General features: G+C 40.9%; 1 protein-coding gene across 1 annotated transcript in view; it reads right to left on the reverse strand.

The window, feature by feature from the left end:
* dhx36 (DEAH (Asp-Glu-Ala-His) box polypeptide 36) overlaps positions 1–20,797 on the reverse strand; it is a 153,954-nt gene extending 133,157 nt beyond the window's left edge. The window contains exons 1-6 of the mRNA XM_060924172.1: positions 20,327–20,797; positions 13,257–13,396; positions 10,494–10,728; positions 10,344–10,382; positions 4,256–4,426; positions 4,066–4,145 (exon numbers count right to left, since the gene is read on the reverse strand). Coding sequence (XP_060780155.1) covers positions 4,066–4,145; positions 4,256–4,426; positions 10,344–10,382; positions 10,494–10,728; positions 13,257–13,396; positions 20,327–20,524 — 863 coding nt within the window. The 5' untranslated portion in view covers positions 20,525–20,797. The remainder of the gene's footprint in view (positions 1–4,065; positions 4,146–4,255; positions 4,427–10,343; positions 10,383–10,493; positions 10,729–13,256; positions 13,397–20,326) is intronic.
* Positions 20,798–21,013: the final 216 nt, after the last annotated feature.

Consider the following 21,013-nt stretch of genomic DNA (forward strand, 5'->3'; position numbering starts at 1 on the left):
GATTTACACGATTTGGAAAAATGACTTTTTCAGAAACGAAAAAAACAGAGCTTCCGGCTCAACAGTATTATTTTGAGAAATAAAACAGTCTTTGGATATACATTTGTTCATTTTTGCATACATATTACTCATTCTCTGCAGTGGTCTGAATTATTTGTTATTAAATAGTTAATGTAAAGTAAGTAAATGCTAATAAGTCAAATTTACTACTTTAAAAAAAACATTTTAAGGGGGCACTGTGGCTCAGTCGACTATTGGCCCTTTTCCACTACCCTTTTTCAGCTCACTTCAGCCCGACACGGCTCGCGTTTCGACTACCTCAGAGCAGCACGACTCAGCTCGCTTCAGCCCTGTTCAGCACCCAAAACTCGCACCGTTTTGGAGTGGGGCTGAAGCGAGCCAAACCGAGCTGAGTGAGGCTGGGGACGTGAGCAGACACTCCCCTGTGCACTGATTGGTGAGGAGGAGTGTCCTCACATGCCCACACACGCCCCGCGAGCACGCTGGGATCTGTAAACACCGCAAACCTGGAAGAATAATAATTACGAATTACGAGAATTTCTGAAGCCTTATGCGCCTCGCCTCATCTATACGCTCTTGCCAGTATCTGTTGGCGTTGTCGGTGACAACAAGCCACAGCACCGAGACCAGCAACACTAACGACTCCATGTCCTCCATGTTTATTGTTTACTATCCGGGTCGTGAGACTACCGCTTAAAAGATCACTGATGTCACTGTTTGCGCCGCCTAACGACATCACGTGACGTCCACCCACTTTCGCTAACTCCACCCAATGTGTCCACCCACTTCCACAGTTCAGCACGGTTGTAGTCGAAATGCAACTCCAACAGCTCGACTCAGCCCAACTCAGCACGGCACGGCTCAGCCCAACTCAGCCGCGTTGGTAGTGGAAAAGCGGCATAAAGCGCCATACCATAAATCCGGGGACCCGGGTTCGATTCCGACCCGAGGTCATTTCCCAATCCCTCCCCGTCTCTCTCTCCAGCTCATTTCCTGTCTCTACACTGTCCTATCCAATAAAGGTGAAAAAAGCCCAAAAGAAATCTTTAAAAAAAAAAAAAAAAAAAATTTTTTTTTAATCGTGGGTCAAAAATCGCGATACGAATCGAATCATGAGTTGGGTGTATCGTTACAGCCCTAACACACACACCCCCCTCCGCTTCACTGCAGTATTGTACTGAAGCACCTGGACCCTTCATTGTGCAGAAGGTTTCCATTCAGCTTTACTTCAATACTTTCTTTTCCTGCATTCGTTCACATGAAGTGCAGCGTCAACGCTTCCAAATACACCTCACCTGCTCATTCCCTCACTCCCTCTCTCCCTCACTCCATCTCTCCCTCACTCACCATCTCCATGTCTCCTTTTCTATCTCTGTCTCATTTTTTATGTCTCTCATGCTTTTGCTCTCTCTACCTCTGTCTCATTCTCTCTCTCTCTCTCTCTCTCTCACACACACAATCTCGCTCTGTCTCACTTTCTAAGTCTCCTTTTCTCTCTGTCTTATTCTCTCTCTCTCACACACACACACACACACACACACACACACACACAGTCTGTCTCTCTCGCTCTCTCTCCCCTTTTCTATCCGTCTCTTGCTTTCTCTCATTTTCAACGTCTCCTTTTCTTGTGCTCTCTCTCTCTCTCTCTCTCTCACACACACACACTCCGTCTCTCTGTCTCCTTTTCTATCTCTCTCTCTTGTTATCCAAGTCTCATTTTATTTCCATCCATCCATCCATCCATCCATCCATCCAACACACCATCTCTGTCTCACTCTCCTTTTCCAGAGCTCTCGGTTTCATCTTCTAGCTCTCTCTCTCGCTCTGTCTCATTTTCTAAGTCTCCTTTTCTGTCTCTCTCTCCCTGTCTTATTCTCTCTCTCTCACACACACACACAGTCTGTCTCTCTCCCTCCCTTTCTATCTGTCTCTTGCTTTCTGTCTGAGTCTCCTTTTCTTTCTACCTCGCTCACTATCTCATTTTCTAAGTCTCCTTTTCTTTCTCTCTCTGTCCATCTCTCTCTTGCTGAGTCCCCTTTTCTTTCTATCTACCCCCTCTCTCTGTCTCTCTCTCTCACACACAATCTGTCTCTCAGTCTCCTTTCTAGCCCTCACGCACTCTCTTACTTTCCATCTCTCACTCTCATTTTCTAAGTCTCCTTTTCTGTCTGTCTTACTCTCTCTCTCACTCACACACACACACAGTCTCTCTCGCTCTCTCCTGCTTTCTATCTACCTCTCTCACTATCTCCATCTCTGTCTCATCTCATTTTCTCTCTCTCACACACACACAATCTCGCTCTGTCTTATTTTCCAAGTCTCCTTTTCTGTCTTTGTCTTGTTCTCGCTCACACACGCAGTCTGTCTCTCTCCCTCTCTCCCCTTTTCTATCCATCTCTTGCTTTCTATCAGCCTGCTTTTCTATCTACCTCTCTCACTCTATCTCTGTCTCCTTTTCTATCTCTCATTTTCTACGTCTCCTTTTCTTTCTTTCTCCCTCACACACACACACAGTCTGTCTGTCTCTCTCAGTCTCCTTTTCTATCTCCCTCTTTTTATCCGAGTCTCATTTTATTTCTATCTATCTATCACACCATCTCTGTCTCTCAGTCTCCTTTTCTATCTCTCTCGGCCTCATTTTCTAGCTCCCTGTCTCTCACTCTTACTTTCCATCTCTCTCGCTCCGTCTCATTTTCTGTCTCTCTCTCTCTCTCTGTCTTATTCTCTCTCTCACACAGTCTGTCTCTCTCCCTCCCTTTCTATCTCTCTCTTGCTTTCTGTCTGAGTCTTCTTTTCTTTCTACCTCTCTCACTATCTCCATCTCTCTTCTTTTCTCTCTCTCTCCCTCACTGTCATTTTCTAAGTCTCCTTTTCTCTCTCTCACTCTGTCCATCTATCTCTCTCTTGCTGAGTCCCCTTTTCTTTCTATCTACCCCCTCTGTCTCTCTCTCTCTCTCTCACAATCTGTCTCTCAGTCTCCTTTCTCACCCTCACTCACTCTTACTTTCAATCTCTCTCACTCTCTCATTTTCTAAGTCTCCTTTTCTCTGTCTGTCTTACTCTCTCTCTCACACACACACACACACACACACACACACACACACACACACACACACACACGGTCTCAGTCTCTCTCCTGCTTTCTATCTACCTCTCTCACTATCTCCATCTCTCTCAGTCTCATCTCATTTTCTCTCTCTCACACACGCACACACACACACACACACACTATCCGTCTCCCTTTCTTCAATTCTCTCTCTCATCCAATCCCTGTCTCTCCTAACACTCATCCAGCCTCTCCCCCTTTCCTCCTCCTGATGGATCTTTATGACCGGCGCAATAACATTAAGAGGATCTTAAAGTCGTCATTCCCCATCCTCTCGTCCACCCTCATCCTTCATCACTCTCTCTCTCTCTCGTCTGTCTTTATCTCCTGATTGGATATAAGACGCAGATGTGGGGTCTGGGGCCGTTGTTCTCGCCGCAGCCCGAGTCGCCACGGAGACAGTTTCATCCTTCCTGCTTCTTCAGTTCACAAGCGATGAAATCTACAGCGTTTAATCGGAGCTGGGATTAAATATAGATAAAGCACGATCTCAGCACTCGTCTCGAAAACTAACCAAGTGCTGAAGCGTGAGGAGCATCGGTTTTCTGAAGGACGTCGGCTAGGACAGAGAGGAAATAAAGACACACTGCTGACAGCGCAGGCAGCGCTGCGTCTCCTCGTACACGTCACAAACACCAAAAGAGAAAATCTCGGTTTGGACGAGTGTGTGCAGCGGTGCGGTGGGAGTCAGAGCTCGAGACTGCCCAGCTCTCTCCGCTCCGACTTCCTGAACCCCAGCGTTCGTGCTAATCTCACCGTGACGCTCGTCATGAGAACTGACGCTCTGCTCTAACTCAGCTGCTGCATTGCATTCTGGGACTTTGAGTTCGATCTCACACACCTGAGAAGGACCTCAAGGGCAAATCAGTGTGTGTGTGTGTGTGTGTGTGTGTGTGTGTGTGTGTGTGATTTAACGAGTCACATCTTCTGATGCTCACCTCTGCAGACGGATCTGATATCCGCATGACTTCCCTTCGCCGACAGACTCCGCCCTCTCCGCTGCCACCCTCTCGGCCACCTGCACATACACACACACAGTCCATCATCACGGCCAAAACCATTTGAACATGTGACAGGAACAGAAACGACGCCGCGACTGAAGCATCGTGTCCGTCCGATCTCACACACCGATATGGCGCTGATGCGGCGGGGCTGCGTGCACACCACCCTGCAGAGCGAGCCCATGCCACGCTGGATGTAATCGTCCAGGATAAACTGCGTGACCTGCGTGGTTTTGCCGCAGCCGGTTTCTCCGCTCACCACCACCATGCGGTTTGCCTGGATCAGCTTCACCAGCTCCTGCACACACACACACCTCATATGACGGACAAGTGTATGGACAGGACCGTCTCGGCCCATATACACCCTCACTGCAAATCCAGGAGGTCTTAATTAGCTTTAAAGTGCTGATGACACGTTTTTGACATCTTTGGCGATGTTTTATAACATAAAAAGTAATTCCCGATGATCCATATATTAATTCACGAAGACGCCTATTTTACAAGTTATGATAAAAAACGCGGCTATTTGGGCAAATTTGACGGGGCTGCAGCACCCAGGAGACGAAAGAGGAGGAGGAGCTATATGATGTCAGCGAAAGAACCTTCCTCCTAACTTACCAGTTTGTTGTTGATGCAACAGGTGTTCAGTTTATCATTATTAGTATTTTTATTAGACATTATTATACATACACACATACATTTTATATACATACACACATATACATATGTTATTATGCCTTCGCGTTGTGTTGCCAGCTTTTGCTCCACAACCTACAAGGATGGGGTAAGTTTATTCAAGTTTCCCAGAGATCCCGAGCTGCATGCGAAGTGGGTGAAGCAAGTCAGGCGCACTCGTGACAAGTGGGAGCCCTCACCAACATCCGTCCTGTGCTCTGAACACTTCGATTTGGATTGTTTTGACACCCTTCCCAGTTAAAAGAATCTCTTGGGTGTTCAGTTCATCACAAACGTGTGTTACTACCATCATCAGTGCCTACACAGTGTTGCCAGATACTGCTGACGTTTTCCAGCCCAAAATATGTTCAAAACCCACCAAAATGCACTTGAAACCGCCAAACTGTGCAGGAAACCTCCCAATCTGGCAACACTGCCAGTATTCCGGAGGGGGTCTACTAGTAGCTATGCCGGATCCAAAGACAGTCCTCCTGTCAGAACATGTGTTGTGAAACGATATAAGATAAAGGTACGTAGAGCTATAGATTCTACATGATAATCATAAATGTAATCATAAAGTCGGCGTGATATCAGTCATGTATTTGCTTGTGAAAGCTTGCGGCTTTCATGTAACTGCCGCCTAGCAACGAGAGGCAAAGGGTAAAGAGGGTAGGCTATCGTAGATTCTATTCGGAAGAGATCAACACAATTCTAGACTCCCAGAAGAGGAAGAGCTAGCACTAGAGAGTTCACCGGCGTTTTCATGCGCCATTTCCATTGAGTAGAACCAGAGTAGAACAGCCAGTGAACCGCAGCGTGTTCTTCCGCTGACGTCACAACATGGCCGCGAGCCACGGACCCAGTTTTCTTGTGCTGTGCAATTAAAAGTTGGATATTTGCGCAACAACAGCTTCTTTTCACGTAATTATAACAGAAATCTAACATGTTTGCCATGTTGTATAGTTTGCATAGAGTCATGTTCGTGTCATCAGCTCTTTAACACAAAAATAATGCACTCTAGCTTACAAATAATGCTTTTTTTTAATTATTACTTTAATAATTGTATATTTTCCAATATTTCCAGCTCTGTTATATATTTTTAGGTTTAGCGCAATTATTTTTTCTTCATCTTATTTATGCAATAGTTACGGTGGATATAAAAAGTATACACACCCTGTTAAAATAATAGTTTTTTCAAAAAAGAACATGATAAATAATTTCAAAACTTTTCCCACCTTTAATGTGACCTATAACCTGTACAATTCAACTGAAAAACAAATTTTTTTGGGGGTGGGGGGCCATAAAAAATAAACGTACAGTAATCTGGTTGCATAAGTGTGCACACCCTTAAACTAATACTTTGTTGAAGCACCTTTTGATTTAATTACAGCGTTCAGTCTTTTTGGGTTGGAGTCTATCAGCCTGCCACATCTAGACTTGGCAATATTTGCCCACTCTTCCTTGCAAAAGCGCTCCGAATCTGTCAGATTGCGAGGGCGTGTCTTGTGCACAGCCCTCTTCAGGTCACCCCACAGATTTTCAATTGGATTTAGGTCTGGGCTCTGGCTGGGCCGTTCCAAAACTTTTTGGAGGTCGTTGTCGTGCTGAAAGATGAAATTCCTCTTCGTCTTCATCTTTCTAGCAGACACCTGAAGGTTTGGGCCAAAATTGACTGGTATTTAGGACTGTTCATAATTCCCTCCACCGTGACTAAAGCCCCTGTTCCAGCTGAAGAAAAACAACCCCTAAACATGATGCTGCCACCACCATGCTTCACCGTGGGTTTGGGGTTCTTTTGGTGCTGCGCAGTGGTGTTTTTGCACCAAACATACCTTTTGGAATTGTGGCCAAAAAGTTCAACCTTGGTTTCATCAGACCAGAACACATTTTCCCACATGCTTTTGGGAGAGTTGATGTTTTTTTTTTTTTGCAAAATTTAGCCAGGCCTGGATGGTTTTTTTTTTTTTTTGACCCTACCTCATAGTCCAGACATATGGAGAATACGGGAGATTGCTGTCACATGTAGTACACAACCAGTACTTGCCAGAAATCCCTGCAGCTCCTTCAGTGTTGCTGTCGGTCTCTCGGCAGCCTCCCTGACCTGTTTTCGTCTCATCTTTTCATCAATTTTGGAGGGACGTCCAGTTCTCGGTAATGTCACTGTTGTCCCATATTTTCTCCACTTCTTCTTGATGACGGTCTTCACTGTGCTCCATGGTATATCTAATGCCGTGGAAATGTTTTTGTCCCCTTCTCCTGACTGATCCCTTTCAACAATGAGATCCCTTTGACACTTTGTAAGCTCTCTGTGAACCCTGGCTTTTGCTGGAGGAGCAACTGAGTAAATGTCTGAACTTTATTTGGGGTTAATCAGAGTCATTTTAATTGATGGCAGGTCTGTACTCCAAAAAGACTGAATGCTGTAATTAAATCAAAAGGTGCTTCAACAAAGTATTAGTTTAAGGGTGTGCACACTTACGCAACCAGCTTATTGTACGTTTTTTTTTATTTATGTTTTCCCCCTGAACAGATTTGTTTGTTTTTCAGTTGAATTGTACAGGTTATAGGTCACATTAAAGGTGGGAAATAAAAGTTTTGAAATTATTTATCGTGGTCTCGTTTTTCTACATCAGAAAAACCCATCATTTTAACGGGGTGTGTAGACTTTTTATATCCACTGTATTATTATTATTCTCTTGGAAAAAAAAAAAAAAAAACGTATCTTTCAATATTTATGTCATCTTATTTTTACATTCACTTATGTTTGTATGAACATGTCTTGTATTTATAGAACACTCCATTTTATATACTATATTTATAATATTATTGTCGGCCTTCTCGTTCTGCTTTTATTTCACACATTTTTTGCTAATTTTACTGTTTTTTGCAACCTTTTGTTTTTCTTTCTTTCTTCATAGTGTAAAGGACTCTGTATGGAGTCACAGACTAAGGGTGTATTCAGACCAGGATAGTTCGATAGTTCACTTGCTTTGGTCCGAACCAAATGTTTTTTTTATTTTTTCATTTTGGTGCGGTTCGCTTTCACACTGTACATTTTAGTAAGCAGACCAAAATCTGTCAACAAAGCCACGCGCCCTGAGGTCGTTCAGCTATTGGTCAGAGACGACACGCGCACAAAGCGTTAAGTTCAAAAGTAGTCATGGAGGCTTTCCGTGCTGTTATTCTTTTTAATGTCATCAAAGCTATATGTTTTTTCCAGTTTTTACTGTTTTCACAATTGTGCGATTACTATGCTGTTGTACAAGTAATTTATCAACGACGACGACAAAGGGCAAGGCGGCTACGGAGGATAGCGCTGATGAGCGCACATCATGTTGTGACAGTTCTGGCTCTTCACGCAATAGATGAATTTCTTTTTTGCGTCGCTAGTACCGCCACTTTTTGAAAGAATGTCCCTGATTTTAATGTCGGTCTGACGGAGTTTCTTCAGTTTTAGCCGACATTGTTCTGGGGAGCGCGTGAACCCCTTCTCCTTCATTTTCTCACTGAATACAGCAAACACGTCGGCATTTTTGCGTGTTCTCTCCAAAAGCTCAGATATGTGGACATCTGCCCATATATCCACAAGGGTACGCGTTTCTTTCTCGGCCCACGTTTGCCCCCTACTCATTTTTTGTACTCTGTAGTCTAGCCTACCACTGGTCTGAATGACTGAACGACTGTTGTAAGGTTCCCTTGACAACCGAAACAGTGTTTGCACTTTGCGGTGGAGTGTCAAGACTCTGTTTCCCATAATGCTCGACAAACGACGGAAGCTCCCGAGGTACAAAAAAGCAAAACTGTCGGATTAGGTCCGGTCTGCTTTCACACCTCCAAAAGATCCGCACCAGGGTTCCTTTGGTCCGGACCGAGTCCGACCTTGCAGCTCGGTCTCGGTCCGCTTGTTTGGTCCGGACCAGAGTTCGGTGGTTTGTATTCAGACCAACGCAAAAGGTCCGGACCAAGGGAAATTTGGTTCGTTTGGTCCGGACCAAACAACGTAGGTGTGAATACGCCATAAAAGTGCATATTCTGGACCAATTTCGTTTTTTTTTAATATATGAAAGAATGTCCCTTTACACACTCATCCAGAAGGGTAATTTTGCACAAGGCCGTCTGTCTACAGCAGAAAAAAATAATAACAAAACGCGTCTGGAAAAATCCCAAGGGAGTCTGGAGCCAGATTCGTGACGTCACCTGCGGAAGCGCCAGCAGGCTGCGCGAGCTTTGCACGGTTTCAGTGCACAGCCTGTGTACACCAAGCGCTCCCATTTCTCTCATTGCCCGGTCTTTTGGGAAACGATGAGTACTAATCCCATCAAGATTGGTGTTGCTACACCCTCCTACGATACATCTGTTAACCGTTTTAATAATTACGCGATAACGTTGAAGAAATTTGCAGAAAACCGTAGGATTCAGAAGGAGGCGTCCCGCACGCGACGTCACGAAAATCAATGTTTGCCGGGAAATGCCAAGTTTTTTCAGAGGCGGACCAATTCGCCTCAAATGGCTCGATTTCAACTGAATTTTTCTGGTATTGCGCAAGGGAAAAAAAAAAAAAAATTGCACAAAATGCAGAATGTTACAGATATTTGACCAAAGTTTAATATAAAATAGGAGAATTACATTGATCTGGCTCCTGAATTTACCCACAATATGCACTTTAAAAAATAATTAATAAATATGTTAAAGAACAGGAAAATAAATAAAACACAAAAGAATAAGAAAATAAAAGCTTCGATTGATAGCTTTTTCTTTTTCCTTGAAGGCCTACGCTGTCAATCAACTGGAAAAGCAAAAGCAATAAATAAAAAGCACTTTGTCATTTTATTTTCTATTCTGCTCATTTTCTTAGTCATTTCAGCATTTTCTCTCTTATTCTTTTTTTATTTTTCTTATCTTTTTGTTTTTAATTTACTTCTTATTTTTGCTTGTCCTCTTTTTTTATTTTCTATTCTTTGGTTCTTGTTTATTTTTAATTTCTGCATTTTTTTCCATTCTTTTATTTTTTCTATTATTTTATTTCTATTTATCTTCTATTCTTTAATTTTGCTTATTCTTTTATTTCAGCATTTTTTCTTTTTTTATTTATTTTCTGATTTCTGTTTTTTCATTTACTCATTCTTTTAGTTTTGTTTCCGCATTCATTTTCTTATTCTTTTATTTCAGAATTTATTCTCTATTCTTTTTCCAGGTTTATTATTTTTGATGGCTGGGGCTCCTGTACCTCCAGAACTCCGCTGTATTGCAGTCGTATAAAAGCATATTGCTCGTGGTTATACAGCATCAGGAGTACAGAGGCAAGACTAATTGTTTTGGGTTTTTTTCCCCGTTTCTAAGTCACAGATGGCAGGCATCCCAACAGAAGAAAGGAACGTCCCGCGGCCGATCAGCCCAGCGAGCGTAAAGTAACGTGTCATGACTGACTCGGGAACGAGATGCTGTTAAACTCAGTCCTGCCGTTTAACGCAGGATTTGTGATGGTGGTATGAAACCGTAATCTCGGGACACGCAGTGAGGAGTGAGTGTGTGCACGTTACCTCTCTCATGCTGTAGGAAGGCAGCTTCTCTCGAAACGCCTGGAACGATAACGACGACAGGTCAAACTCGGCTCATTAATTATTCAGGAGCTAATTAAGACGATAGAAACGGTTAAACGAAAATAAAAAAAATCGCTCCGTGTCTCTCACCAGCATTTCCAGGTATCTTGAATTCTGTCTTTTGCTCTGAAGGTCACGTTTCAGATCTTCATCCAGTGAAGGCTTTCGGTTAATTTCCTGCACCAGGTATTCCAGATCTCGGTCCACGTGCTGCGCCTCCTTTATGTCCGTCTTTATCTCCGCCCCCTCTTCCTTGACCGACTCGATTTTCGCCACTTTTACCGTTTCCTGCGGCTCTTCTGGAGGACCATCGCCGTCAAAGTAGCTAAGAGTTAAACGGAAAGCCAGACAGACAGACAGACAGTCATGTTTACTCGGGAAGGCAGGAAGGAATAACGCACTTGGGGGTGTGCTGTGATCGGAAAATAATCAACACCACTCACGGGTGGTGTGAAGGAGCAGAGTCACTGCTACCATCCCCAAGTGGATTAGTTTACAAAAACACATCCTGACAGGACAATTTTTTTAAGTTTATTTTATTAAACAATACCAGTGTACTCAAAAGTTTTTGCACCCCTTACCAAATCGTATTTTGTTGATTGATATTCTCCTCCCCCACCCCTTCTGCAAATATCAATGCACAGTTATATTATATATTTGATTTAATAAAAAAAAAAAATAATAATAATAATAATAATAATAATTGGGGGGGACCTTACTGCAGCATGTGCAAAAGTTTTGGCACCTTTCCAAGTGTACAGCTTTATAACTTCGCCAATGTTCCGGCAAAATCCAGATCTACTTCCAGCGCAAGCAGAATCTCGGAATAAAATGTGGCGTTTCTCGAACAGAAAGATTTACTCTACACGTACTTCCTCCAGGCACGCGTGTACGCTTAATGCACTTCTAGAAATAATTCTGAATCTTCCCAAAATAGCCAAGATGAATCGCTGAATCATGGTGAAATTTATTCCATCATAGCACAACGAATCATTTCTGAAAGAATCGTAACTGTAATTCGATCGCGTCATCGCGCCACCATTAGTTCACTGGGAGTCACAGTGAAGCCTCACGAAGGCTTCATAACCAGATTTATATACGGTTACAACAAAAAAAATAAAACCCAGGACTCCAATTCAATTTGGGGTTAAAGGCAGAGTGCTAACCTCTTAGCGGTTTTCCCCGGGCAACGGCTGCTGCAATGACCCTGGGCTGCGATACCATCGGGAGCGGGGCGGTGAACTAGCAGGTTTCCCTGCAAAGGCTCCCCCTGCTCCTGGCAGGTTCAACCATGGTGGGACGGTTCCCAGGGGAGCTGCTGCTGGCTAATAACACCCACACCGCCTCAGCCCCCGATGGGCGGTCTACAAATCCAGCCGAGGTTGTACGGTGGGTTAGCAACCCCCCACGTAAAACAAACCCATTACGAAACCTCGCAAAACAAGCCTTTAATTCCGTGGACAGACCAGCCCTTTGGAAGATTCTCAAGATCCTTGGCGTCCCGGTCAAGCTGCTAAACCTTCTCTCTCTTCTCTACTCCAACACCTCCTCCTGTGTGAGAGTAAACAGGCTGCTGTCAGACAATTTCAACATCAACAGCGGCATCCCTCAGGGCTGTGTCTTGGCCCCGACAGTCTTTAATACAGCCATCGACTAGGTCATGGGTAGAACTGTGGCTCGGTGTGCCTGCGGGGCGAGCGTTGGAGATGTTACCATCACAGACCTGGATTACGCAGACGATGTGGCAACCCTGGCCGAAGTCATGGAAGCCCTCCAACTTGCCCTGCAGGCCATGGATACGGAAACCCAACCGCTCGGCCTGATGATTAGCTGGGAAAAAAAAACAAGGTTCAGTGCCTCAGCGACTACGAGACACCCCAAGCAGGACTGGTGATTAACTCCCACCCCATGGAAGCTGTTGACAGGTTTTGCTATCTCAATAACGTCAGACTGCAAGAGCGATTCTGACATCCAGCTCTGCATTGGTTGTGCCACCTCTGCGGTGGCAAGCCTTGACAGCATATGGTCCAACAGGAAACTCTCGGTCCAAACTAATATCAGGCTGTATAACAGCCTCGTGCTGTCCATCCTCATGTATGGAGCCGAGACCTGGACTCTAACAGCTGCCCAGGAACACCGCCTGGATGCCTTAGACACCAAGTGCCAATGACGGATCTTGGGGATCAGGTGGTATGATCACGTTTCCAATGCCACCCTGCGTGAGATCACCAACCAGCCTCCACTGTCCAACAAGATCTGCTCGGCCCGTCTCCGCCTTTTTGGCCACATCGCCAGGACGGAGCCACCCCTGGAACCAGCCGCCCTACTGAGGGAACCGACCCCCACCACCTGATCCCGTCCCAGAGGCCGACCCAGACGCACATGGTCCGACCAGCTGAGCGACGACCTGCAGGCCTCAACATCGCCACCGCCTGGGAGGCTGCCAGGAACAGACCCGCTTGGAGAGCCATACGCAGAGGCGTCACGCTCCCTTCAGGAGCATGCGGAGCCGAGTGAGTGAGACTCCAATTCAGCCTTGATTTATTTACAGCTTAAAACCTTTGGTTACCATCCCATAATACGCTGAGTGCGGTCGGAGGGGGGAGCAAGTTCTCAAACAAACAAGACAGCTTCAATATTCACCAAGTCAAAACAATTATCTGCTTTTTACTGACAGCAAAGAAAAAAAACATACTAATCAGATATTACAGAATAATTCCTTATACAGGATTTCTCAACTATTAAAAAAAAAAAAATTATTCACGGACAATAAGCACCAACTGAGTAAAATATACACGTTGCTGACAAGTTTCCCAGGTTAAGCGCACACATCAGGAGTGTGAGGAAGCGCACCTGTGGCCACTCGGTTCTGGTTTCACCTGCCGGTACGGTGGGACGGACGGCGCGTAGTCATGTGATGGTTCTCTCTGGACTGAATTGAGCAGCTGTGTGATGTGCTGCTCTCTCGACTCGTCCATCTGAACTACAGCTCTCTAAGAATAACAAGAGGGAAAAAAAAAGTTTTTCTTCTGGATCAAACATGGACATTCAGATATCATACAATATCCACATACAATAAACAGCATAATGAGGAATTACAGAATAAATTGCGTGTTTAAAAAAAAAAAGTATTCATCATGAAATGTTAAAAGGGCAAGGAAAGGATGCATTAACACAAAACTGCAAAGAGGAGTAAAACACTCCTTCGTGCTGTTATTCGAAAACACTAAGCTCGATACAGTAACAGTAACTCAACTTCATGACACCACCACATTGTTGATCACTTTCCTAGAACGGCACAACCCGAAGTGGTTTATTCCTTCACTTCATTGATACTTTTTTTTTGTTAACTGGACTAAAATGGTCTGGATTTCCGGGAGCATCTACATGCTCCAAGTGGTTGCATAACACCGGCTTCTGCAGAAGCAACACTGCAAACTCATGATATGGATTAACAAATTCTGGTTTCTTCAATCCTCCTGCAAAAAGTATTGAAGCGCATGTCTGCCACCATAATAATGAGAAGGTTTCTCATAATAATTACTTAATATCTCATAACAATGAGATAATTTTCTTTCAGTCTTCTAATGATATCATCTCATAATAATGACAATATTTCACATACAACTCATAATTATGACTTACTATCTCAATTACCACTTACTATCTCAATTATGGTTTAGTATCTCAATTACCACTTGCCATCTCAATTATGGTTTAGTATCTCAGTTACCACTTGCTATCTCAATTATGGTTTAGTATCTCATAATTACAGCCCTGTGATGACCTGGCGACTTCTCCAGGGTGTACCCCGCCTTTCGCCCCTAGTCAGCTGGGATAGGCTCCAGCTTGCCTGTGACCCTGAAGAACAGGATAAAGCGGCTAGAGATAATGAGATGAGATCTCATAATTACCACTTCCTATCTCAATTATGGTTTAGTATCTCATAATTACCACTTCCTATCTCAATTATGGTTTAGTATCTCATAATTACCACTTACTCTCTCAATTATGGTTTAATATATCAATTACCACTTACTCTCTCAATTATGGTTTACTATCTCAATTACCACTTACTCTCTCAATTATAGTTTAGTATTTCAATTATGGTTTAATATCTCAATTACCACTTACTATCAATTATAGTTTAGTATCGCAATTATGGTTTAAGATCTCAATTACCACTTACTCTCTCAATTATGGTTTACTATCTCATAATTACCACTTACTCTCTCAATTATGGTTTACTATCTCAATTACCACTTACTCAATTATAGTTTAGTATTTCAATTATGGTTTAATATCTCAATTACCACTTACTATCTCATAATTACTACTTACTCTCAATTATGGTTTAATATCTCAATTACCACTTACTCTCAATTATAGTTTAGTATCTCAATTATGGTTTAATATCTCAATTACCACTTACTCTCTCAATTATGATTTACTATCTCATAATTACCACTTACTCTCTCAATTATGGTTTACTATCTCAATTACCACTTACTCTCAATTATAGTTTAGTATTTCAATTATGGTTCAATATCTCTACCACTTACTATCTCATAATTACCACTTACTCTCTCAATTATAGTTTAGTATCTCAATTACCACTTACTATCTCAATTATGGTTTAGTATCTCAATTACCACTTACTCTCTCAATTATGGTTTAGTATCTCATAATTACCACTTACTCTCTCAATTATAGTTTAGTATTTCAATTATGGTTTAATATCTCAATTACCACTTACTATCTCATAATTACCACTTACTCTCAATTATGGTTTAGTATCTCAATTATGGTTTAATATCTCAATTACCACTTACTCTCTCAATTATGGTTTACTATCTCAATTACCACTTACTATCTCAATTATGGTTTAGTATCTCATAATTACCACTTACTCTCTCAATTATGGTTTACTATCTCAATTACCACTTACTCTCTCAATTATAGTTTAGTATTTCAATTATGGTTTAATATCTCAATTACCACTTACTATCTCATAATTACCACTTACTCTCAATTATGGTTTAGTATCTCAATTATGGTTTAATATCTCAATTACCACTTACTCTCTCAATTATGGTTTACTATCTCATAATTACCACTTACTCTCAATTATAGTTTAGCATTTCAATTATGGTTTAATATCTTAATTACCACTTACTATCTCATAATTACCACTTACTATCTCAATTACCACTTACTATCTCAATTATGGTTTAGTATCTCATAATTACCACTTACTCTCTCAATTATAGTTTAGTATTTCAATTATGGTTTAATATCTCAATTACCACTTACTATCTCATAATTACCACTTACTCTCAATTATGGTTTAGTATCTCAATTATGGTTTAATATCTCAATTACCACTTACTCTCTCAATTATGGTTTACTATCTCAATTACCACTTACTCTCTCAATTATAGTTTAGTATTTCAATTATGGTTTAATATCTCAATTACCACTTACTATCTCATAATTACCACTTACTCTCTCAATTATGGTTTACTATCTCATAATTACCACTTACTCTCAATTATAGTTTAGCATTTCAATTATGGTTTAATATCTCTACCACTTACTATCTCATAATTACCACTTACTATCTCAATTACCACTTACTATCTCAATTATGGTTTAGTATCTCATAATTACCACTTACTCTCTCAATTATAGTTTAGTATTTCAATTATGGTTTAATATCTCAATTACCACTTACTATCTCATAATTACCACTTACTCTCAATTATGGTTTAGTATCTCAATTATGGTTTAATATCTCAATTACCACTTACTCTCTCAATTATGGTTTACTATCTCAATTACCACTTACTCTCTCAATTATAGTTTAGTATTTCAATTATGGTTTAATATCTCAATTACCACTTACTATCTCATAATTACCACTTACTCTCAATTATGGTTTAGTATCTCAATTATGGTTTAATATCTCAATTACCACTTACTCTCTCAATTATGGTTTACTATCTCATAATTACCACTTACTCTCTCAATTATAGTTTAGTATTTCAATTATGGTTTAATATCTCAATTACCACTTACTATCTCATAATTACCACTTACTCTCAATTATGGTTTAGTATCTCAATTATGGTTTAATATCTCAATTACCACTTACTCTCTCAATTATGGTTTACTATCTCATAATTACCACTTACTCTCAATTATAGTTTAGCATTTCAATTATGGTTTAATATCTCTACCACTTACTATCTCATAATTACCACTTACTCTCTCAATTATGGTTTAGTATCTCATAATTACCACTTCCTATCTCAATTATAGTTTAGCATCTCAATTACCACTTACTATCTCATAATTACCACTTACTCTCAATTATAGTTTAGTATTTCAATTATGGTTTAGTATCTCAATTATGGTTTAATATCTCAATTACCACTTACTCTCTCAATTATGGTTTACTATCTCAATTACCACTTACTCTCTCAATTATAGTTTAGTATTTCAATTATGGTTTAATATCTCAATTACCACTTACTATCTCATAATTACCACTTACTCTCAATTATGGTTTAGTATCTCAATTATGGTTTAATATCTCAATTACCACTTACTCTCTCAATTATGGTTTACTATCTCATAATTACCACTTACTCTCAATTATAGTTTAGCATTTCAATTATGGTTTAATATCTCTACCACTTACTATCTCATAATTACCACTTACTCTCTCAATTATGGTTTAGTATCTCATAATTACCACTTCCTATCTCAATTATAGTTTAGCATCTCAATTACCACTTACTATCTCATAATTACCACTTACTCTCAATTATAGTTTAGTATTTCAATTATGGTTTAATATCTCTACCACTTACTATCTCATAATTACCACTTACTCTCTCAATTATGGTTTAGTATCTCATAATTACCACTTCCTATCTCAATTATAGTTTAGCATCTCAATTACCACTTACTATCTCATAATTACCACTTACTATCTCAACTATGGCTTAGTATCTCAATTACCACATCTCAATTATGGTTTCGTATCTCAATTACCACTTGCTCTCTCATAATTACCACTTCCTATCTCAATAGTCCGGGAGCCAAAGGCCCAAATTTGGCTGAACCTGGCTTCGTCGGTTAAAGGGTTTTTTTTTGCTGTTTGTTGTTGTCCAAGGTCTACTCATTAAGATAAGAGAGGGTGCCCGGTGATATCCCTTGGGCAATTCCGGATATTGGCCCTTTATTGTTGGATGTGCTGCAGTCATAGCCTAAATTCTGACATTTTGACATTCTTCACTTTATGTTCACCAAAGTCTATATATCATACTTATTTTTGTGTTTGTTAACATAATAGGATGAGTTTAAGGCCTGGGGGTGGGGTTCCAGCCATGGTTGGGGGTGTGGCTATGCAATTGGGGGCGGGGCTTATACCAAAAAGCCCTTTATTACTCTCTTACTTTGGTTGTTAATGCGAGCCTTAAATTATTAGGCATACACTCCATTGTCATCCTTGTGTTTACTTCTGCAGGGGCATATGAGGGACACAATTAGCTAATTCAAGCCAACTTGTGTAGCTATCTTGCTAACTCTGTCAATCACACTGCCCCCAAAAGATCACAGCACGCATAAGCTAAGCAGAGAAACTATTTGACTGTAATCATGAAAGAGCAGTGACATGTACTCACTGCTCACCAGTGAACTAGACCCATAGTTTCACAACACTGGCTAGCACACCCAACTCTCACCTAGTAAAGGCTAGTCACTGATTTTTTTAAGCTAATACATTAAGCTAATAGATTGCTTATTTTAACGATATTGACTGTTGAAATAGTAATGTCCCTGGTTCCCTAGTAAAATTCAGGGCATTGTCCCCGATTATCATCTCAAAAGTCTGTTAACCTTACCCTCACCCCCACTCCAAACCACACTGCTTGTGGACTGAGAGTCATGTGCACTGGCCAGTCCACTGACTAGCACGACTTTTAAAACGTTGGGCAGTAAGGTTTCCTTAAGCTAATACATTAAGCTAATAGATTGCTTATTTTTACGATATTGACTGTTGAAATAGTAATGCTCCTGGTTCCCTAGTAAAATTCAGGGCATTGTCCCCGATTCACCCCCACTCCAAACCACACTACTCTTCCACTGACTAGCACGACTTTTAAAACGTTGGGGAGTAAGGTTTACTTCACATTCTCCTCTGTACTAGCTGGCATCCAGTACATAAGCATATTTTTACAGACACTAAGCAATGGCAAAGGGTTTAGAGGGTTTTTTTTTCATCTGAACTCTTAGTTCTTTCCTTAAATAGTTTTTGTGTTTTGTGTGTGTGTTTGCATACTGTATGTAATTATTTTACATAATTATTGCTCATTAGTGTGTGTGCGCATGTGTGTGCGTGTGCATGCATGCACGTACATGCTTTATGTACTGTAGTTCTTGTATCAAAATTGTTAATTTTGCAAATTTATGAAAGGGTCAATTACATGTTTGACTAATTTGAATGACAGTAAAGCGTGAATACTGTACAGCCAATTTGGTTAATTGAAAATCAGTATCTTTTGCTATTCTTGTGTGTGTGCGCGCATGCTGTATATGCCATTTTGCATGCTTGATATATTGCATACTGTAGTTTTACATAGTGGATCACTGGTGTGAGTGTATATGCATGCTGTATATAGTTCTATTGCATGCCGTATATAGTTCTTTTACATAGTGGATCACTGGTGTGAATGTATATGCATGCTGTATATATTTCTATTTCATGCTGTATATACAGTAGTTCGTTTACATAGTGGATCACTGGTGTGAGTGTATATGCATGCTGTATATAGTTCGTTTACATAGTGGATCACTGGTGTGAGTGTATGCATGCTGTATATAGTTCGTTTACATAGTGGATCACTGGTGTGAGTGTATACATGCTGTATATAGTTCGTTTACATAGTGGATCATTGGTGTGAGTGTATGCATGCTGTATATAGTTCTTTTACATAGTTATTGGTCATTAGTGTGTGTGTGTGTGTGTGTGCATGCTGTATATAGTTCTTTTGCATGCTGTATAGTTCTTACATAGATATTGATCATTATTTTGTATTAACTGTAGAGTTTATGTAATACTTGTATAAAAATCGCTAATTTGGAAAAGTTATGAAAGGGTTAATTAATCCACATTTGAGGTATTTGAATGACAAATATAGAGAAAAATGTGAATACCTATCAGATACAGCCAACTTGGTGCATTTAATATCAGTATTTACACTGATATTATTTTTTTTGTATTTTCTTCCATTATTTGGGCATATAGGGCATTAAAGGGTTAATATATTAAATTGCCCAAGGGATATCACCGGGCACCCTCTTAAATCTTGAAGAGCTACCTTAAATCTATAAGATAAAGCAAAAAAAAAAAAAAACTTTAACCAAAAATTCCGGGTCCGACCCCATGGCTCCCGGACTACAATTATGGTTTAGTATCTCAATTATCACTTACTATTTCAATTATGGTTGAGTATCTCATAATTATGACTTAGTATCAATTACAGTTTACTCTCAATTATGACTTACTATCAATTACAGTTTACTCTCAATTATGACTTACTATCAATTACAGTTTACTCTCAATTATGACTTACTATCAATTACAGTTTACTCTCAATTATGACTTACTATCAATTACAGTTTAGTAGCTCAATTATTATAGACTCCCATTATTAAGACAATATTTAACTCTTTTTTTCCCCCCCCAAAGCGGCAGAAAAGGGATTCCATAAAAAAAACCTTTAAACTATCCTTAAAATTCATAATCATAAAACCAACACACACACACCTTTCTGCAACTTAGTGATCACCCCTTTGTTTCTGGAGTATATGTGAGGATTATGAATATGTAAATATTGTGGAGTAAAGCTGCTCACCGACTTCCTCTCGGCCTCTGCCCGCTTCACTCCCCCCCACTTGGCGTACCACAGTCCGATCTCTCTCCCCTTCAGGTGCGGCGGGTGTCTCCCGCGGCCTCCGCCGCCTCGAGGCTGCTCATCCCGGGCTTCCCAGTCGGAGCTCCACCGCTCTCCTCCTCCTCTCCTGCCTCTTCCTCTCCCGTATCCATAACTCATAACGAAAACCAACACCGTCTCGGATTCACCACAATAACGGAGCACAACGCTTTTCTCTGTCAGGCATCAAAACAAGAGACGCCGCAAAAACGAACACAAATCAAAAGTCCAGTTTGTTGCAGTATAAACTAAGTCTTTTTACATGTAACCTTTAGTCAGAATATAAACATTTAACATTTAAAAAAAACCTCCCAAATACGTGCATACGAATTAACCATTATTTTCGAGCTAATTACAAGCCGGCTTCCTGGCGCACAAAAACAGCGTCATCAACCTTCCGGGTCCTGGCGACGCTGGATGATGATGATTTAACTTCCGATTGGCTCGCGCATCTGCTCGAATGACATCATTGGTCGCAGCGCGCTGTGGTGTTTAAATCTGGCGTTTATACACAAAGCGTGTGTAAAGGTTGGCAGGTTAAAAAAATAGTAATAATACAGTAACTAAATTATGGAAGCCTGTTTCTGCCACCATAATAATGAGAGGGTT

The sequence above is a fragment of the Neoarius graeffei genome, chromosome 6 (assembly GCF_027579695.1).
Source record: "Neoarius graeffei isolate fNeoGra1 chromosome 6, fNeoGra1.pri, whole genome shotgun sequence".
Taxonomy (NCBI): domain Eukaryota; kingdom Metazoa; phylum Chordata; class Actinopteri; order Siluriformes; family Ariidae; genus Neoarius; species Neoarius graeffei.